Raw genomic sequence first — 18,114 nt, forward strand, 5'->3', positions numbered from 1 at the left:
AACATTTGAAATTGTCTGGTATTATTGGTGAGGAAGGTTTGGTTTGAATGTGAGAATAAATGTCCCTCAGGTCTACTAGCATGAAGCAGTTACCCACAAAACAAATAAATGAGTCGTTTGTCAGCATTCTTAATTCTCAATTCCTTAGTTGAAGATACTTGGCTTGAAGGTCCAATATGGCTCCCATTCCCCCTTGGTAAGGACAACTCTTAGCTTTTGTTTAAAGAGGAAGCTTTTTCCTTGGGAATCAAGCATGGTTTACATGTAAAAAAAAAAGCATTTATTTGAAAGTAATTGTAATGTGAAGGCCTTCTTGATGGATTGCAGAAACACACTTTTACCAGGAGCAAACACTGAAGTGAGAGAGGACTGACAGACCGCTCAGTTATATGCAGTGTGCTTTGCTCCGTCAGATGGAAGGGACACCACCCCACCCCCCTGAACGTCACTGCTGATGAAAATCAGGACTTGGACTGCCTGTGCTCTCCCTCACAGAGGGCAAAATGCCAAGCTCCATCTGCTGTGCATTGTTACAGACAGAAATAGGAGTACTTTCTGTAGAATTTGCAATAGAGTCCTCATGGGTTGATCCTTGAGGGAATCAGCCTGGGCTCGCAGCTCCCATGAGGAGTAATGGCTAGGCTGTCTGGTTTTAATTCCTTCATATCATTGAGCCAGAACATAAGATGTGCTTTCAGCCGATTTTATTCCATGTTTGGCAGTCATGTCCTCTTTGAAATTAGCAGAATTAGATGCTCAGGATAGTAGAGGATCACCTTCACAATCAAATGGTCTGCCCAGCTGGGGCCAGCTGTTGTACACAACCGCTTCAACCTTTCAGTTTTCCCTGAGGGCTTCTCTGTCTCTCTCAACAATGGATCTCCACCCATCAGGAATGCTTGGTGAGCTAGAAATAGCCATCTGTGGAGGATAAAACACTCTGGGCTGGAACTAGCCAAAGCACATCACACACAAAGGATAGATATCTCAAGGAGAAATCTTTTTACTCTCTAGGCAAAGCTTTGGGTCAGTTTTTCTGGAACTAAGAGATTACCCGGGTTCATAGTTAAATCTTGGTCACAACTGCCCAATTGCATGCCTTTTGAATGCAGAATGGCTGTTAGAAATTAGAGCGTAGTTTGTGTAGGAATTTCCACAGGCACTTAATTATCACTCCATCCATACGGCGGTTAGTAAGGAGCCAGTACGCACACCTTACTAACAACTAGATTGTGGCATTTGGGCACCGTCCAACAGCATGATTCATACACCAAAAATCCTTATAAATACTTCACGAAACACCACTCAAATGACAATCATTTATTTAATTTGTATGACATCACTCAAGGTGGCCAAGCAAGCCTCAATGGAACTGCAAGACACACCTGCGCTCCCCTTTAGATGCAACCACTCTTGTCTGCAATCCTCCATGGGCCCGTACAACCTACAGCCTAACAAGCAAACTCCTGGAGCAAGATGGGGAGGAATATATTTCTATTCATGCCTACTGCTCTAGAAACAGCCGTCTGTGGAGGCTAGGTGAGGTTTTGCTAGCCTGCAAGAATTTGAAATACTATATCTTGAGGTTAAAAGTATGGGTACTTCACACTTGCAGTAGTTCTGGAAAGTAGCAAGGCAATGAACTTGTTAACTTGATTTGGTATCAAATGACTAAACTGTGCACTTAGTAAAAAGTACAACTGATGAAAACAATATGTGAGGGGCAAGAGATGATTTTTAAATGTGACCTGATGCTACATCTGCCTTGTATATATAGTAAACCTACACTTCCTAACATGTATTAGCACTCATTCTCTGTCTTTTGTTAAACCAAATTAAAGACTTGATAAAACAGAAGTGAAATGTCTGTGTACCTACCACATTCCATAAAACCTGCAGGCACTTTCTCTTTCCTCCTTTTTTCAAGAGTACTTGATTGCAAAAGTGGGGCTGGGTGCCCTGCAGCCTGAGCAGAAGCCTAACAGCTGAAAGCTTCTCTGCAATCAACCACTAGTTTTGCCTCTGCAGTGTGTCCAGCATGAAAATCATGCATGACTACAGTCTCTATTTTTTATTTACATTGATATACTTGGGATTTTGGTTGACATCTTCAATAAACTCTTCAACAATTGCCTTTTAACCAGTTCTAATTGTTTGCACAAATTACACAAACCCTTGTGTTCCATCCAGGCGGAAATTATTGCTGTAATTGTTGAGTCTTACCAGTAGCTCTTAGTAAAACACAAGGCCCATGCATATATGACTGAATGACTTTATGTCTTTTAGAAAACAGCCTCCACAAAAACCTTTGTTTGTAACCAACCTTTAAATGTAAAACTGTATAGGGACTTCTTCCACCCTTCACCCCTCACTTCATCCAGTGCAATTGTCTCATAATGTGGATAATTGCCACCAGGGTTCTTTACTGTCTTTAAAAAGTTGTTGCCTTCAAATGCTGTCAGTCTTTGTGGATTTAGTAAGCCCAGTCAAAAATCAGTTGCGATGTGTCGGCTATGGGTAAAACCGGGGAAATTTGAACAAAATCTTGAGACAGATCTCATGATTTTGCACCTGTCGGCGGGGCCCTCAGACTGAATAGGAGGCGCCCTGCGACAATTAGTACGCTTTCTGTGATCGCCTCAGATGACGGGAGGACCAAGGGGAGGAGGCAAGGGAGTAGGAAAGGGGAAAGCAGGAGGCAGGGGGAAGGGCAAAAACGGGCAGCCAGAGACTAGGGGGGGGGGGAATTTAAAGAAAAGACGCTCGCAGATATCGTCTCCGATCGCTTCCGATGCAATCGGAAGGTATTGTAGGTCATTGGAGATTGTGTCTGGGATGCCCAAAATGGGTGTAAAATCTTGCGAGCAGTTCAAAGTTGGGGACCACGATGGGTGTGGCGATGCCTAAAAAATCTGCGACAAGTCACAGGCATCCGGAGAGCACCTCCGACAGATGCAAAATCGTGAGATCTGTCTCAAGATTTTCTTCAAGTACCCGGGTTTTACCCATCACTGATGCATCGCAACTGATTTGTGACTGGGCCATAATCCCCGACAGATCGACGACATTGTGACTGGGCCATAAAAGGATTTTTTTCTTATTGTTATCTACTTTGCTATTATGATTTACTAATCAAGTTGTATTGTCAGTTCTGGATCCAGAATTTGATTGAATATATTTCTCCCAAAGGTGTGAGTTGTACTGTACGTGTATTTTTTTTTCTGTAGTATGCATTTTTTTTGGCATCTGGCACTCATACTCTGGAGTGACTTGTTTTTTCTAGCAGTACTCCTTGGCAGAAAAATACCCTTCAAATGGTGCTACAATGGGAAGAATAGCAGATGGACTCAAGAAAAAAAACGTTTTATTTTGGAATTGACTCTTGTTTGGTTATTGGTGTCTAGTCTCATCCCACAAATGCTTACATAAACTGTAGAAAGATGGATAGAGCTGAGTGGGACATCATCTATAGAAAATGGCTTACCTCTGGCTCCAAAGAAATTAAGCCAATTAAACAGCCATTTTTCCGCAATGCAGGTGCTGCCATTTGGAACCAATGGACAATGATTGGTCCGAGTCTGTCTGAGTCTCCTTTCTATGGCAACAACTGTCGCCAATCATGGGTAGGTTTGTTCAAAGTTCACACCCGTCCCACTGAAAGTGCCTTGGGAGAACCTGTCAATCAAACGTTTGAGGTGGGGCCATCGGGCACCATATATATATGCCTTCACTGAGGCATCTGATTGGTCAGTTTAAAACATGAATAACTTGCGATAAAGAAAAATATATTTTAAAAATAAGGATTAGAAAGCAGATATTGCGAAGATGTATCAGAGCAAGAATGGTTATTCTGACAAATAAAATGACTGAGTAATTACTGTCTACTTCTCAATGGAAGTCTATGGAATTTTGGCTTTCTTGCAACCAGCAGGTACTACTTATTTGGAACACGAGAGGAGAGGGTTAGATCTGTCCATTGTTTTACAATCTAGGGCAGGGAACTTTGGTCCTCAAAAGCCACCTTCCTGCATGTTTTCCAATATACCCTGCTCTGGCATGTTCTTATTGGCTGGACACACCTGAACCAGGTAATTGTCATGAGTCCCTACTCATGACTGAGATACCCTGCTCTGACATGCCAGAGCAGGGTATACTGGAAAACATGCAGGAAGGTGGCTCTCGAGGACTAGGGTTCCCTACCCTGGTTTAGGGCATGGGTGTTCAAAGTGAGGCCCACGGGCCAAAATTGGCCCGCCAAGTCGTGGCTACAGAAGTTAGGGAATGTTTAGTTAAACCCCAAATCCAATTTCCCATTTATTTTCTATGACGTTACAAAACTCCACGTCTGTAAAATACTTTTGGCCTCCAGGTAGTGGTTTTGGTACTTTCTTTGCCAGCGCCTATGGTTGAAACATCCCCCACGGTCACTTCCGAAAATTCTTTATTTGTTCCTTTTATTTCACGACATACAAAAAAATATTGTATTTGGCCCATGAACCGGGATCCCATTTAGATTTTGACCCTTTGAGAGAAAAAGTTTCGGCACCCCTGGTCTAAGGGTTGAGGTCAGGACTGCCGGCATTCCAATTCATGAGGTAGTGTCTGATAACTCTGTGGGGGTGGGGCCAAGATGGGCTTAAGAACCCCAGGAAATCCTGGGCACTCAAGATCAAGACTTCTCACACTTTGCTAAATGGTGCTGACACACTTTCACACTTTTCATCCTTGCTCTTAAAAACATACTAAAGATAACTAAATTACAACCTATAGGTTAAAACATTAAACAAACTGTAGCAACAGGGCTAATCAAGATTAAGATTCATGAAGACTGACTGCAAGAAGTATTCTTGTGCAGTATTAAAGTCAGATGTCCATCTTCTGCTCAGTTTATTACACCCCCGACACCTACAGTGTCCATTCAAATAATTCATTTGCTTAAGTAACTGACAAACTTTAGAAACGTTAACATCATCCACTGTCTTTGTCAGATTTTGAACATAGCATCTATAGTTACACAATATTTAGATTTAAAACGAATATTCTCCTTCCAAATGCTCCAATTATTTATTTTAATATCTGCAGAATTATTTAACTTGATTATCCTTGTGATTTATCATCTAGAAGTCAATGGCTTTGATCAATAATAATATATTAAAATAATGCTGAGGTTCTAGAAATAGCAAATAAGTAATTAAATTTCATTGGAAGTAACTAAATGATTTTATTTTAGGTCAGTGTTTTCTGACAGTGTTAGGTCAATGAAGGTAATATGCTACTGTCTCTTTAAGTAGAATTGACATCACACCAATCCTGTGCTCAGTCACGCTCTGCCTGGAGAGGGGCGGGGCGTGGTGACCTACATGTTCCAGAGACTGCCTGCAGTGCGACTCCAAAGACTGAGGACGTGTAGAGACAGCCTTCTCAGCTGAATCAGTCATAATAAATTTTGACTTAATGTGGCTTGATCCAGGTTGAATGTCTGCATGAAACATTAGGAACACACTGTAGACCCTGTCTTAATCTAATGGGAATGTATCCAGCAAACCAGTGCTGGAAATGCACAGCCATTTCAGTCAGTCCCAAAGCACTGCAGCTCGGACAGGCGGAGTCCTTACAGCTCTTGGCTGAGATGCACTGCAGGCTTGCAGCAGTATTGGGAGAGCCAGCTGGGACTCAGGAACAGGCACATACTTGAATGCAGAGAAGCAGAGGAGTGGGGGAGGGGGCAGCCAGATGAACAAGGACACATTTTCTATCACTGGAGGACTCGCTCCCTATTCTCACTTTATCCTTCCTTCTTGGTATCTCTGCCTTGTTTTTCCCCAGATGTTTCTTTTCTGACTATATAATCTCTTTTTGTCACCCATGGGTACACCTATCTGCCAATCAAAAATGCACACCCCTAATAATGCAGAAATATGAGCTCCACTAAAAAAACAGTCTTTCAGGGAGAAAACACACTGGGTTGTCCTTCGTCTTTCTTTTATTACCGTTACTCTTTGATGAAGTATTTACTGACAGCCACCTTGGGCAGAAGACAACCCCAAGAAACGCCAAGATCATTAAGGTTGAAAGTCAGTGGTGAGGAACCCTTTGTCGATTGAGAGACCTTCACATCTCAACTACCTTGGCTCCATCTTCGCTCCATCTTGTGTCCAGAGTTGTAGTTGATGTCCTTGATTAAAGGCAGGATTGGATTTCATTTTTGTCAGCTTACTGTAGAGAATTGCTTAAATGCTCACATCTGTTCAATTTTTTATTTATCTAAAATAAATAAAAATGTAATAATAAATATTTTGTTGCAACTGCACTTAACATGTTCCTGTGGTAAAAGTATGTTTTGTGGTATTCTGTTCATTTCAGACATTTGTGGTACACACTGTTGGGGCAAGTTACTGAGAAAATGGTGACTTGAGTCCCAACGTTGCAGATACTTCCCATCTACAGAAAATAAAAACTAAGATAAGACAAGGCTGATTTAGGATTAAACTGAAATTAAACATTTAAATGTCTCTGGTGTTTACTGTAATACCTGGACAAATAGAACAGTCGCTCTTTAGAAATGATGAAACAAACCAAGGGGTTAAACCCAACTGTGCTTTGATACAAAGTTAACCATTAAATCATATGCTCTGCAATGGTCCAACTAAGAAAATTCCAGATACAGGTTTTGTTGTCAATGGTCACTTTGAGGACTTCACAGGCATTGTGTACTTGAGATTCTCAGAGTATCAAATATCTGGAGGAGAAAGGCTGCTGCTCTTACAGCCATTTGGACGACATAAAATGTCTCCCTTCTTTTAGGCGTGTTAATCTGCTCTTGGTGATCTTTCTTGATGTCTGTCCACTTGCTTAATATAGTTTTATGTATAAATTATGTGTTTCTATCTTCTTGTGAGACTTTTTCTTTGCTGTTGGACAAACGTGGCTGTCAAATGAAGTCTTGGCAACATTGCTGTAATACTGTAGTTGTAAAGTTAAAATCAAGAGTTAAAAATGGGCATTAGTGTTAGAGCCTTTTTTTATTTCAGTTTAAAACTTTTATGAACTGAAAGCAAACACAATCATCAAGTGGCCATTTTGGTGGTTAACTAGCCATTGGGAAGCTCTGAGTTTGACTTCACTGTCAAGCCATCTGGGTCACATCAAGGGTTGGATCGGTAGCCTTGGAAGGTTAATTGATTACATGTGTAGATGCTTGCTTGTAGTTTCTATTTCTTTGGTTGCTCTTTTAGTTTGTTTGAGTGCTTCTTAACAGTTTTTTAGATCATCACACAGCATAGATTACTGTTAGGAATTGCAAATATATTTAGGTTAAAAGTGAAACCTTTTGGCAAGGGACTTAACATCCTCACTGGTTCAAGTGAACGACTGAAGCAAAACGACTAAGAGGCTGGGCCTAGACATTTACCTGAAATACAGAACTTGTCAAACCATTGCTTGGGGCCACATGCACATGTTTGGCTGCAGAAAGCACCTCATAGAAAAACGTAAGAAAAGAAAAAAAGACAAAGTAACTTTGAAGGTAACTTTACTTAACTGACTCAACCATTTCAGTGAAACATTTACCATTTTAGCAGGTGAAAGTAATACTCCACCAAGAGAATCTTTACAATGCACATTGGACTTTACACAATATCCTAAAAAAGATATACAAACACTGATTAAAGGAAAGAAAGCTAACTGAATTCTATATATGTATATACACATTGGAAAGGAATTGTTATAGCATACAAAAATCCAGAGGAATAAAATGAGCTACTTTATACATAGTCAACAAAGTTTGTGGGATCTCAGGAATTCTGGTTTAATCAAGACACAACCTTGAACACTCCCAAGTGGAAGGTTTTGATTCACACTTTCAAGAAATTATGTGGCTCAACTGTTCCAATTTTAGAACAATGACAAACAAATAAACAGGTCAAGATGTAAAATCAGATTGAGCAGAAACAAAAAGAAAGGATTTCATTTTTGTGAACGTTCACAGGGAAAACTGAGGCAGAGGGGAGTTTCAAGACACTCATACATGGTAAACGGAAGGGCTACTTGGAGGAACCACCATGTGTCTTTTGATGTTCATCAAGAAGATGAGGGAAAGCAAACGCTTTGTCACATTCTGTGCATTCATACACAACCTCGCCAACATGACTCTCTTGGTGATGCTTCAAAAGCAACTTGTGGCTAAATGACTTGTAGCACATGTCACAGCGGAAGGTTCCTGCCTCTTTTTCAGCATGGAGTCTCATGTGCGAAGACAATTCTTGCACAGTGTTTACAGTGGTGCTACAGCGGGAACATTTCAAACCCTCGTCAGTGTGCTCAACTGTGGGGTGAACAGTCTCATTTTTCTGATGTCTACGTTCATGTCTTCGGAGGTAAATTTTCTTGGCAAAGGTCTTTCCACACTTTTCACATCTGAACTTCTTCCCATTTGGATGTTGTTTGTTTTGATGCTCCAGCAGAGCACTTTTGGAGGAGAAATGCATTGTGCAGCCAAAGCACTTGAACAGGTCCTCTCCTGTAACATCTACTTCCTCCTCCTCTTCATCCTCATCTTCCTCTTCTTCTGAATGATGACTTGGATTTTTTACAAACAGCTTTTCCGCTGCTGGCATCTGCTTTTGGGTGCAATGGTGATGCCGGAAGGAATCCCCCCCTACAAAGCTCTCGCCACACTCCATGCATTCGTATTTAGCTGTTGGTGTTAAATGGCGCTGCTTGCTTTCAGTGGGGTGAAGTCTGATTTTTTCTGTTTCAGACATTACATCAGGGTGTGTGGAAAAATGGTGAATAAGTTCAGTGGCTCCAGTAAACCACTGATGGCAAACTGGACACTTGAAAGCGTTTGAAGATTTTTCTGTTGTATTTTCATCCGCAGCTTCTACATGGCTTCTGAGATGGGCACTGAAGTGCTCAGAAGAGGAGTAACTGTTGTTGCATTGATTACATGTATATTCTTTCTGAGGCGGTGATGGATGATGGGTATTCCTGTGCTTTTTTAGATGAGATGCATGAAGAAAGTGCTTGTTACACTCTGTACAAGGGTAGTGTCGCTCTACGGCCTTCATGCAACCATGCTCTGAGAGCTCCTCTGGGTCTCGGAAACGCTCGCGACAAATACCACAGCGGTATTTATAGACTGTTGTGAAAGCAATTGTGTTTTTAGATTGCGACGACTCTCCCACTGAAGTTGAAGGCGAGGGACAGTCACGTGACCTGGAGTGGCTTTTCCGATGCTCAGCCCTACTACTCTTGCTTTGAAACACCTTATTACAAATGTCACAGGGGAAGCTCTCCTCACGATGAGTTGACATGTGCTCTGCCAGCTGTATGTGTCCAGGGAAACTAAGCTCACACTTAGGGCAACGGTGTGGACGGTTCTTGCCGTGAGAATGCTTGTGATTCCGCATAGCAAAAAGGGTGACAAAGCCCCGGCCGCAAATCTGACACTGAAATTCAGACTTGTGCATTCGTTGGTGCTGCTGTAGCTGGGATGCCTGGAAAAAACATTTACCACACTCTGAACACTCATGTGGCTTTTCACCCAGGTGACAAAGTTGGTGATCCTCCAGACTTTCGGATGTTGGGAAGGTTTTGCCGCACACATGACATGGGAAGTATGGAGCTGTATCAGAGTTGCTGTCACTTCCGTTTAAGTCATCCTCATCACTTTCACCAGTAGTGCTTACTCGACTGCTAGATGGTTGTTCAATTGGGCCCTTATTAGGGGTTGAACCTGCAAGGTTCCTCAACTCTTGCGTGTGCCACTTTTTATAATGTCTAGACAGGGATTTCTTGACTGCATAAGCTTTGTTGCAGAACTGACACTTAAATACAACATCTTCATGAACTTTAGTGTAATGCTCACACAACAATGGCCTTGTCCAGAAACTGGATTTGCACAGTCTGCAAGGAAACTGTTTTTTTATTTCATGACTGCTTTTGTGTCTTTCAAGATGAGACAAGGTGAAAAACGTCTGGGAACAGATGGTGCATGAGTAGTTCTTGCTAATTCCATGCAACTTCATATGCTTTACTAAAAGTGCTGGATTGGAAAACCTTTGTCCACACTCCATACATGCATTGAACTTTATCTCCTGTTCTCGTCTTCCATGGTCCTCAAGGTGACTGATGAGCATCAAGCCGTCAGTGAAACTCTCATCACATTCTGAACATTGGTATGATACATTCTTCACTTTGCTTGCAACTGTGGTGCTTTCTGGTGACTTTTCCTCCAAGTCACCCTTACGAGACACGGATGGCAAAACTTCTGAATCACTTTCCATTTGGGGTTCGTTTTTGATCTCAAGATTAGAGTCTTTTAGTGCAAAATGAACAGGAACGGGTTTACATTTTCTGAAATGATTGCGAAGTTGGGTTTTGTTCCAGAAACCCCTGCAGCAGATTTTACACTTGAAGGGCTGTCCTGTTCGATGAACACGCTGATGACCAGAAAGTCCGGCTTTATTGGTAAAAGTCAGATTACACTTATGACAGACCCACTGTTTTGCAGTGACAGGTGTGGGAGCTGGCTCTACTTTACAGAGGGAACTTGAAGCATTATTAAGTTCTCCTTCATAACCCTCATCAATGGGCTCTTCCTTAATATTTGGTATATTAGAAAGAAGTTGTTGCAGTGGAGGAGCTGAAACTTGTTCTTTCATTGTTTCCACCTTGTGGGTACTCAGAAAGTGCTCCTGCAGCTGTGAAAACAGCAAAAAGCGTGAACTACAGTATGCACAGGAAAATCCCTTTGGTGGACTTTGACTCTTTGACTGGTGGGAAACTGCTGGTGAACCTGGCTTTATCCTGCAACCTTTTTTGTGATTTGTAAGATTGCTTTGTGCGAAAAATCCTCCACATTTGTCACAAAGAGCTTTTTTCTGTTGACATGTTTGTCTGCACTTAACTTGATGACGCTTTACGTAATCCTTTCTTATGAATCTTTCTCCACAGTACTCGCAGGGATATGGCTTTTCTCCTGTGTGTAGTCGAATGTGGATCTGTAGTTGCCATGAGTTCTTAAAAGCACGAGGGCAAAAACTGCAAACGTATTTTAGCTTTTTGTTGGCAAATGGCTGGAGCCTCATTAGCAGTCGAGTTTTTACTTTATGAAGTTGTCCTTTCTCATTGGAGGTTGGACGACATGCTCCCAATGGAAAAAGAGAATTTGGTCCTTCTTTGGGTCTTGTGCATTTCTTCATTTTCAGGTGATGTCTCAAAGTTTTTTCATGAGAGAAAGCAGAGCCACAGCGAGTGCACTTGAAAGGTTTTACAGCATGAAACATTGTGAAATGTCTGGATAGCTTAGACTGACATGCGAAGCTTCGCATGCATACTTCACAGTCAAATGAATTCTGGTTGATGGGTTCCCTCTTCTCAATGTTTGCCTGCCAACCTTTTCCAATATCCTCCAATTTGATTTTGGGGATTCTGATCTCCAGTCGTGTCTTTATACCTTTGCAGCAAGCTTGGTGCACTTTCAGATGATCGTAACGTGAAAAACAGCTGTCACAAGCTTTGCAACGGTATGGATTTACTTCATTATGTGTCAAAATGTGACGTCTCAAGTTTCTTGCTTTCATGAAAGTCTTGGTGCAGAACTTGCATTTGTATTGATTTTCATTGTCTGGATGGGGTTTCAGAGATGTCTCTTTTACGGAGTCCATTTTGGTTGCACCATCAGCTTTGGGTTTTGGTAGTCCTTCTTTGTTGGCACCACCGCAGAAAGCCTCGTGTTGTAAGCACAGGGTCCGAGATCTAAACCTCTCGGGGCAGTACATACACGGATAGGGCTGTACTCCAGTATGTGCTACTAGATGTCTCAAGAATATCGATTTAAACCTGTATTTCTGTTCACAGTAAGGACAGGTATAATGGAATGTCTTGGGTGGATCAGCCACAGTAGCCTTTTGATGGACACTTTGGAAGACCTCTGAAGACCCAGTCAAATTGGGAGGGGGTAACTTGTTATCAACAGCACGCTCGACACGCTCTCCACGTTCAGTACGCTCTCTACGCTCTGCATGCTCTCCACGCTCTCTACGCTCTGCCCGCTCGGCATACTCTCCACGCTCTGCCCGCTCTTTACGCTCTGCCCGCTCAGCATGCTCTCCACGCTCTGCCTGCTCTCCACATTCTTTTAAATGACTGCTAATTTTGTTGCCTCCAAAGTATTGCTTACAATTCGAACAGAAATGTAGTGTGTTTCTCTTGTGGCCCGTAAGATGATTTTTCCAGCGGTCCTTTTTTAAAAAGCTCCGTGGGCAAAAAGAACATTTGAAGTGTTTCTTTGTCTCATTTTCAGACTGTGCTGAAACGGGTTTTAAACATGTCTGAGCATGAAGTTTGAGACTTTTTTCTCTGTTAAACCGTTTTCCACAAGAGGTGCAGGAGAGGAGCTTTTCTCCTATATGTCTGACCATGTGGCGCATCAAGTTGTGGCGATGTCTTATCTTTGTGTTGCAATATGGACATTGGTTTGAAGAGGACTTTGAAATATGAATATGCCAGTGCTTTCTTAGTGTGAGGGCATCATTGAACATTTCATCGCAGAAGAAACACTGCTCCTGCTTTGCTTCAAGCTTTTCAACAGTTTCCAAGGATTCCAATGGCTTTGTTGATGCTTCATTTTCTGCCTTGCATGGCTTCTTGTCTTTGTTTTCATGTGCTTTAACGTGTCGAAGTAGAAATGCAGGATATTGGAACTCCAAATCACAGTCTGGACACTTAAGTGGCCCTCTTTTAAGATGCTCCTGTCTGTGCTGGATCAGTTCTCCAATAGTTGGTAGGATTTTTCTGCAAACAGTGCACTGTATCCTCTTTTGATGAATTTTTTTGTGACCAATCAGATGGGCTCGTTGCTTAAATTGCTTGCGACACTCAAGACAGCGGTACGGTCTTTCACCACGATGACAACGTTGGTGTTGCTTCAGCAATTTTAGTGAACTGAAGTCTTTTTCACAAAAGCGACAACTCACTGGACTTGTGCTTTCTACTGTTGTTTGGGATTGACCTGCACCCTCATCAGCCGGTGCATCACTCGGAGCCTCTGGTTTAGACATTGTGTAGGACATTGAATTTCTATACTTAATGATCTTTCCAGTAAGTTTGAATTGTTCATGCTTCTTATGATGCCTATACTGTCCAGAGGGATGAAAAAAAACTGCAGGGCAGTATTTGCACTTGTATGAAGGTAACCTTGATGGCAGTTGTTTTCTCTTTAGATTTTCTTTCGACTGTGGTTTCATATTGTTTTCCTGAGGTATCTCACATTTGTCTTCCTGTAATTCCATTGTTTTTTCTTTTGAGAGCTGAATAATACAGCGCCGTAGGCAAATCTCCTTAAGATGTTTGGCTCTGTTAGATGTAGATGAAAAATGGATTTTGCATAAGGGACAAACATATTTGTCTCCAGATTTACCCTTGCCACCTATAATTGCATTTGTGGCACATTCACGCAAATGCCGAGATCTGTTGAAGATGAATTTAAAAGCGCGAGGACAAAGTGGGCATTGGTATTTTTTGCTGGTGTCATTATCCACTTTTTCAGTATTCTCACAAATGTCATTCGTGGTTGTGTCTTTTAATAAGATCTGCACCTTTTTCCTCTTGTGGACGGCATAAATGTGTTTTTTGACTTTCTTTGCACTGGCAAAGTTTTTACCACATATATGACAGAGATTCCTCTTGGAGATGTCAATGAGTTTGATGTAGCATTCCTTCATTCTTTCATGGGGAATGTTTTGTGTAACCTCTATTTCTGACTCTGTTTCAGTTTTGATGACAACAGCATCTGGTTTAGTCTGTATCAGTTTGTGGGGCTTGCATCTACCAGGTATGCTCAGATGCCTCTGTAAACAACCAGGCTGTGCAAAATACGTGCCACAGGCATTGCACATGTACGGTGTTTTGCCAGTGTGAGCCCGCATATGCTTGACATACTCCAATAATTTTGAAAAAACGACATTACACTGATTGCACTTGTGGCGTCCAAGGGTCCTTTTTTTCTTCTTCTCTGGGGTGGAATAAGAAGATTGATAGGTTTGTCCAGTCACTGTGCAAATATGCTTTCTTCTCTGCTCATTCTTCATTAGGTAAGCACTGCAACATGTGCAAAATTCAAAGCTGAGCCCAGAATGGCAACGACAGTGGTGCTCAATCAAATGGTCAACATTTTGGGTTGTATGTTGACAATCTGCACACTGGTAAGAGGAATCACTATTATCCACAGAATCAGAGACATTCAATAAGACAATAGGGTGCAGCTTTTTTCTAATCTGTGAGGAAGACTTCAGTTGAAGAGTTGGTATCTTGGTGGGATCCATGTTGTCCTCTTCAGACCTGCTCACTGAGATGTTTCTGCACTGGTCCAATGCAGCATTTGTTTCATCAGCATCACATGAAGAGCTCTCTCTCGACAAAGGTTCACCATAGAGCAAGTAGGGTGCTGACTGGTCCACTGTAAAACAATCCAACTCTTTGAAAGACTCTCTTGCATTTTCAAAAATATCTTCATGAGGAATAGGTGGTTCTTGTTCCAAGGGAGCTTTGTGCTCTGACTTGCACTGATCAGGAACCAAGGATGAACTTGATTTCTCTGTTGGACTACTGCATTCCCTTTCTGACAATGAACCTATGTCCACATTAGAGGAATGTGGTACCATGATAGAGTTCATTTTTCCAGGATCGTTTTCCTCTTCAGACATTCCAGGTTGCACACTTATTTCTTCTAGAACTGTGGTAGACATTTTACTGTTACTTGCAGTTGGATCTTTTTCAAAATGGGAATGGACATCTGTGTTTGGAGGGTTGGGCTGAGAGCACAATTTTGATTTAGACTTCAGATTTAGGTTGTCTGTATTCCATTCATCACTAGAAATGTCATCACTTTCACTTTGTTTTTCTTGACAAATATTTATATCTGTGGGTAGTGTGTCTGTTGGTAAGCACAGCTCTGGATCATTGGGATCAAGAAAAGGATTATCACAAGTGTCACTGGGACCAACAGTATTCAAAGAAGAATCTGGGTCATTCGTTTTTGGCGAACCCATTTTCTTTTCGAGACACAGGTGCGCATTCATTTTGGAGCTGTTTAGTTGTAAGCAGGAGTCTTGACAATGCTGAACACTGTTACTGTTCTCAGCACTACTACCAGATGGGATGTCACCAAGGGCAGTAGTTCTACTATAAGCTCCATCTGGTGAGGTGTTTGAGCGCTGTTTTTCTACAGTCTCTGCTGAACTTATCGATATTTCTGGACTTGAATGATTAGACTGTGTGGAGGAGTCTTTGGAAACTGCTGAGTCTTCACTATCTTCAGAGCCTTTACCTCTAGAGGGTAGGTCAACAGTGACACTGTGACTGCTGCTACCTGGACCTGGAGTAAGCTTTGCTGATAGCTCTTTGTGTAGCTGGTCATTTGAATGTGTATCTGAAACGTGCGACTGTAAGCCAGACCTTACATGAGTGTCCACACATCGCATGTCCTTATCACAAGAGGAACTTTCCACACCCGGGACACTACAGTGCATATCTGGAGTCAAATCTTTCTTTTCTGTTTCTTTAGCAATCTTTCTCCTGCTGTCATGATGAAAATGTATATCTGTGTTTTGTTTCTTTAGTTCCAAACATGTTCCTAAAAGGTTTTCAGCAAAATGATCTCCCAAGTTATCAGAAGAGGATGAATGCCTGTTATTGTGTGATACACTTTCACTAGATTGGTGATCAGATAATTGTAGACTGGATTCAAAATTGTTTTTTTTACAATTTAAGGGTAAGACTGTCAGCTCATGAAGGGTATCTTTACAGCTCATTTGTTTGATAGGAGGAGAGCTTACAAATTCAGAGGTATCTTTTTTGATTTCCTTTGTGTCATCATTGGCATCCTTTTTTTCAAAACTACAATCGGTGCAATTGGTAGTGGGCATTTTTTTCTCCTCAGGAATCTCAGTTTCACTCAAACTTGATTCTTTCTTTTGTCTTTCCGGGACCTGGCTTTTGTCTTCGATCTCTTTAGCCACATTTCTGTCTTGACTACTAGAGGAATTTTGTTTTCCAAATCTCCCGCTTCCATCAGTCACCTCATTTAAGATCGTTTGATCAATGTGATCTAGCCCATGATCTAATGCAGCCAAAGGGGCTGAGGCAAATTCCTTGCTTTCAATGGTGGCTGGGCAATGACTAATTCCATCTCCAGGAAAGTTTTGAGCCATTGAAAAGTTTGAGTTTGTATCTTCTTTTGAGTCTCTTTTTGCTTCTTCGTTGTTTTGATCATCATTATGTTCAGCATCAGGTTTAAACTGATAGCATCCTGCATTGTCTTTAACCATTTTATTAAACTTTATGTCATTTTGCTCACATGCAATTAAGTTTTCTCCTGGAGTCATGTTCAATGAGAAACTTTTTTCTGCCCCTGACAAACCAGTGCAAAGGCTATCATTCTGATAAATCATACTGCTACTGCCAGAGAAACGACAATCTGATGAGCTAAATTTTAAATGGTCGTGAGGTTTCGGTTTTAAAAACCTGTTACCTGGCATGAATTTGCAGGAAGGTCTTGTTTCACTAGGATCCAGATCGGAACTGCTGTTGACATTTGAATAGTTTCCCAGACGTGAAGCAGCAATAATTTTACAGTCTTGTTTAAGTCCTTGAACATCTGGCTCAAAAGATGAAGACGTTATCGATGTTAGTAATCCATCTCCAGCGAAATCTGGGAAACTGCTATTTCCACATCTTTGCATATAGGTTTTTTCCATTTTTTCTTCGCCAGCTAGCCACTGACTTTCTTCACAGTACCTCTGATATACACAGTCCATGTTAGCATCATCATTACTGCTATGATGGTAATAGTTTGTGTTTAGGTTTGAGTTTTGAGCTGGAGTTTCTTGAGCAGGAACTGTACTTGAGAAATTGTGATGTCCTATGTATTTTTCCGAAGGCTGAGAAAAGGCTCCTTCTGACTCTTGTCCTGTCCTCCTTACAGTCCCAGGATTTGATGATCGAGGCTGAAGACTGGGCAAGTATGAATCCCATCCATGAGCCATGCTCTCCGGGACACTACGGCTTCGTGCCGTCAACCCTGAAAACACACAAAAGTAGGGACATTTTAATAAGAAAAACACAACTGATATCTTACTAAAATAAGAGAAATAGAAGAAAATCTCACCTTCTTTCTTTGGACATGTAAACAGTGTTCTGGATAATCCCCGTTACATCCGCTGGCAAACCTGTAATTAAATACATTTATGCATACAATTAGTCTGAATGCATACAAGACAACACAATATAATTTGTATTATCATAAAGTTAAAAAAAGGAAACAACAAAACACTATCATGTTAATTACCATTGAAAAAGAAAGAAACAAAAAAATTGTTTTAATCTACTTTTAAAAATATGCTGTTGCCTTAATCATACATCTCTAGTTATTGAAAACTGCCTCTAAACCACCGAGAAGAAGAAGCCATCAATAACTTTGAAAGGAAAAAAAAGAAAAGAAATTGGATGATGTAAATGTAGATTATCTTTCCAAGTTCCTTCTCTTTAGACTGTTTAAGCACACCCAAGGTAATTCTACAACAAACAAGAATAAACAGAAAGGAAAACTAGGCCAGTGGGACAGCACTGGTAAAAACTAAGTGCACATGGTTTAGGATCTCTTACTCCTAAAAAGACAAATATTTCCTATCGCAATCAAATTCTGAAGAATGTGTAAGGTGAATATCAGGAATAGGAACCCAGCACTATAGAGATAGAGAGGTGGATGCATTGTGCAGCAAGGCTGACAAGAGCAGCAGGGAACGAGACTAGCTTAAAGAGGGGGAGGGGTAGAGAGGGAAAGACTGGTGCAACAACACTCAGCCCTGAGGACTGATCTGAGTCAAGAAAAGGAAGGGAGGAAACAAGAGCTGCTAAAGAGATAAAGAAAAACCCGGCAAGGCAACACAATCTCAGCAATATCCACAGGACAGGAAAAGACAAATACCTAACAAAAGATCAAAATAGATGTAGATGGCATTCTAACGCCGGAGTCACACAGGACGCGATAGCGCCGCGAAGCGGCGCGGAACGGCGTGCGCTTCCATTCGGCGCCCATCTTAACCTATTGCG

At 41.5% G+C, this 18,114-nt stretch overlaps 1 protein-coding gene across 1 annotated transcript in view; it reads right to left on the reverse strand.

The window, feature by feature from the left end:
• Positions 1–7,514: 7,514 nt before the first annotated feature.
• Positions 7,515–18,114, reverse strand: part of znf1035 (zinc finger protein 1035) — a 29,145-nt gene continuing 18,545 nt past the window's right edge. Inside the window, exons 3-4 of the mRNA XM_036215736.1 lie at positions 17,171–17,231; positions 7,515–17,083 (exon numbers count right to left, since the gene is read on the reverse strand). Of these exons, the coding sequence (XP_036071629.1) occupies positions 8,043–17,048 (9,006 nt within the window). The 5' untranslated portion in view covers positions 17,049–17,083; positions 17,171–17,231 and the 3' untranslated portion in view covers positions 7,515–8,042. The remainder of the gene's footprint in view (positions 17,084–17,170; positions 17,232–18,114) is intronic.

Source organism: Oryzias melastigma, linkage group LG16 (assembly GCF_002922805.2).
Source record: "Oryzias melastigma strain HK-1 linkage group LG16, ASM292280v2, whole genome shotgun sequence".
Lineage (NCBI taxonomy): Eukaryota > Metazoa > Chordata > Actinopteri > Beloniformes > Adrianichthyidae > Oryzias > Oryzias melastigma.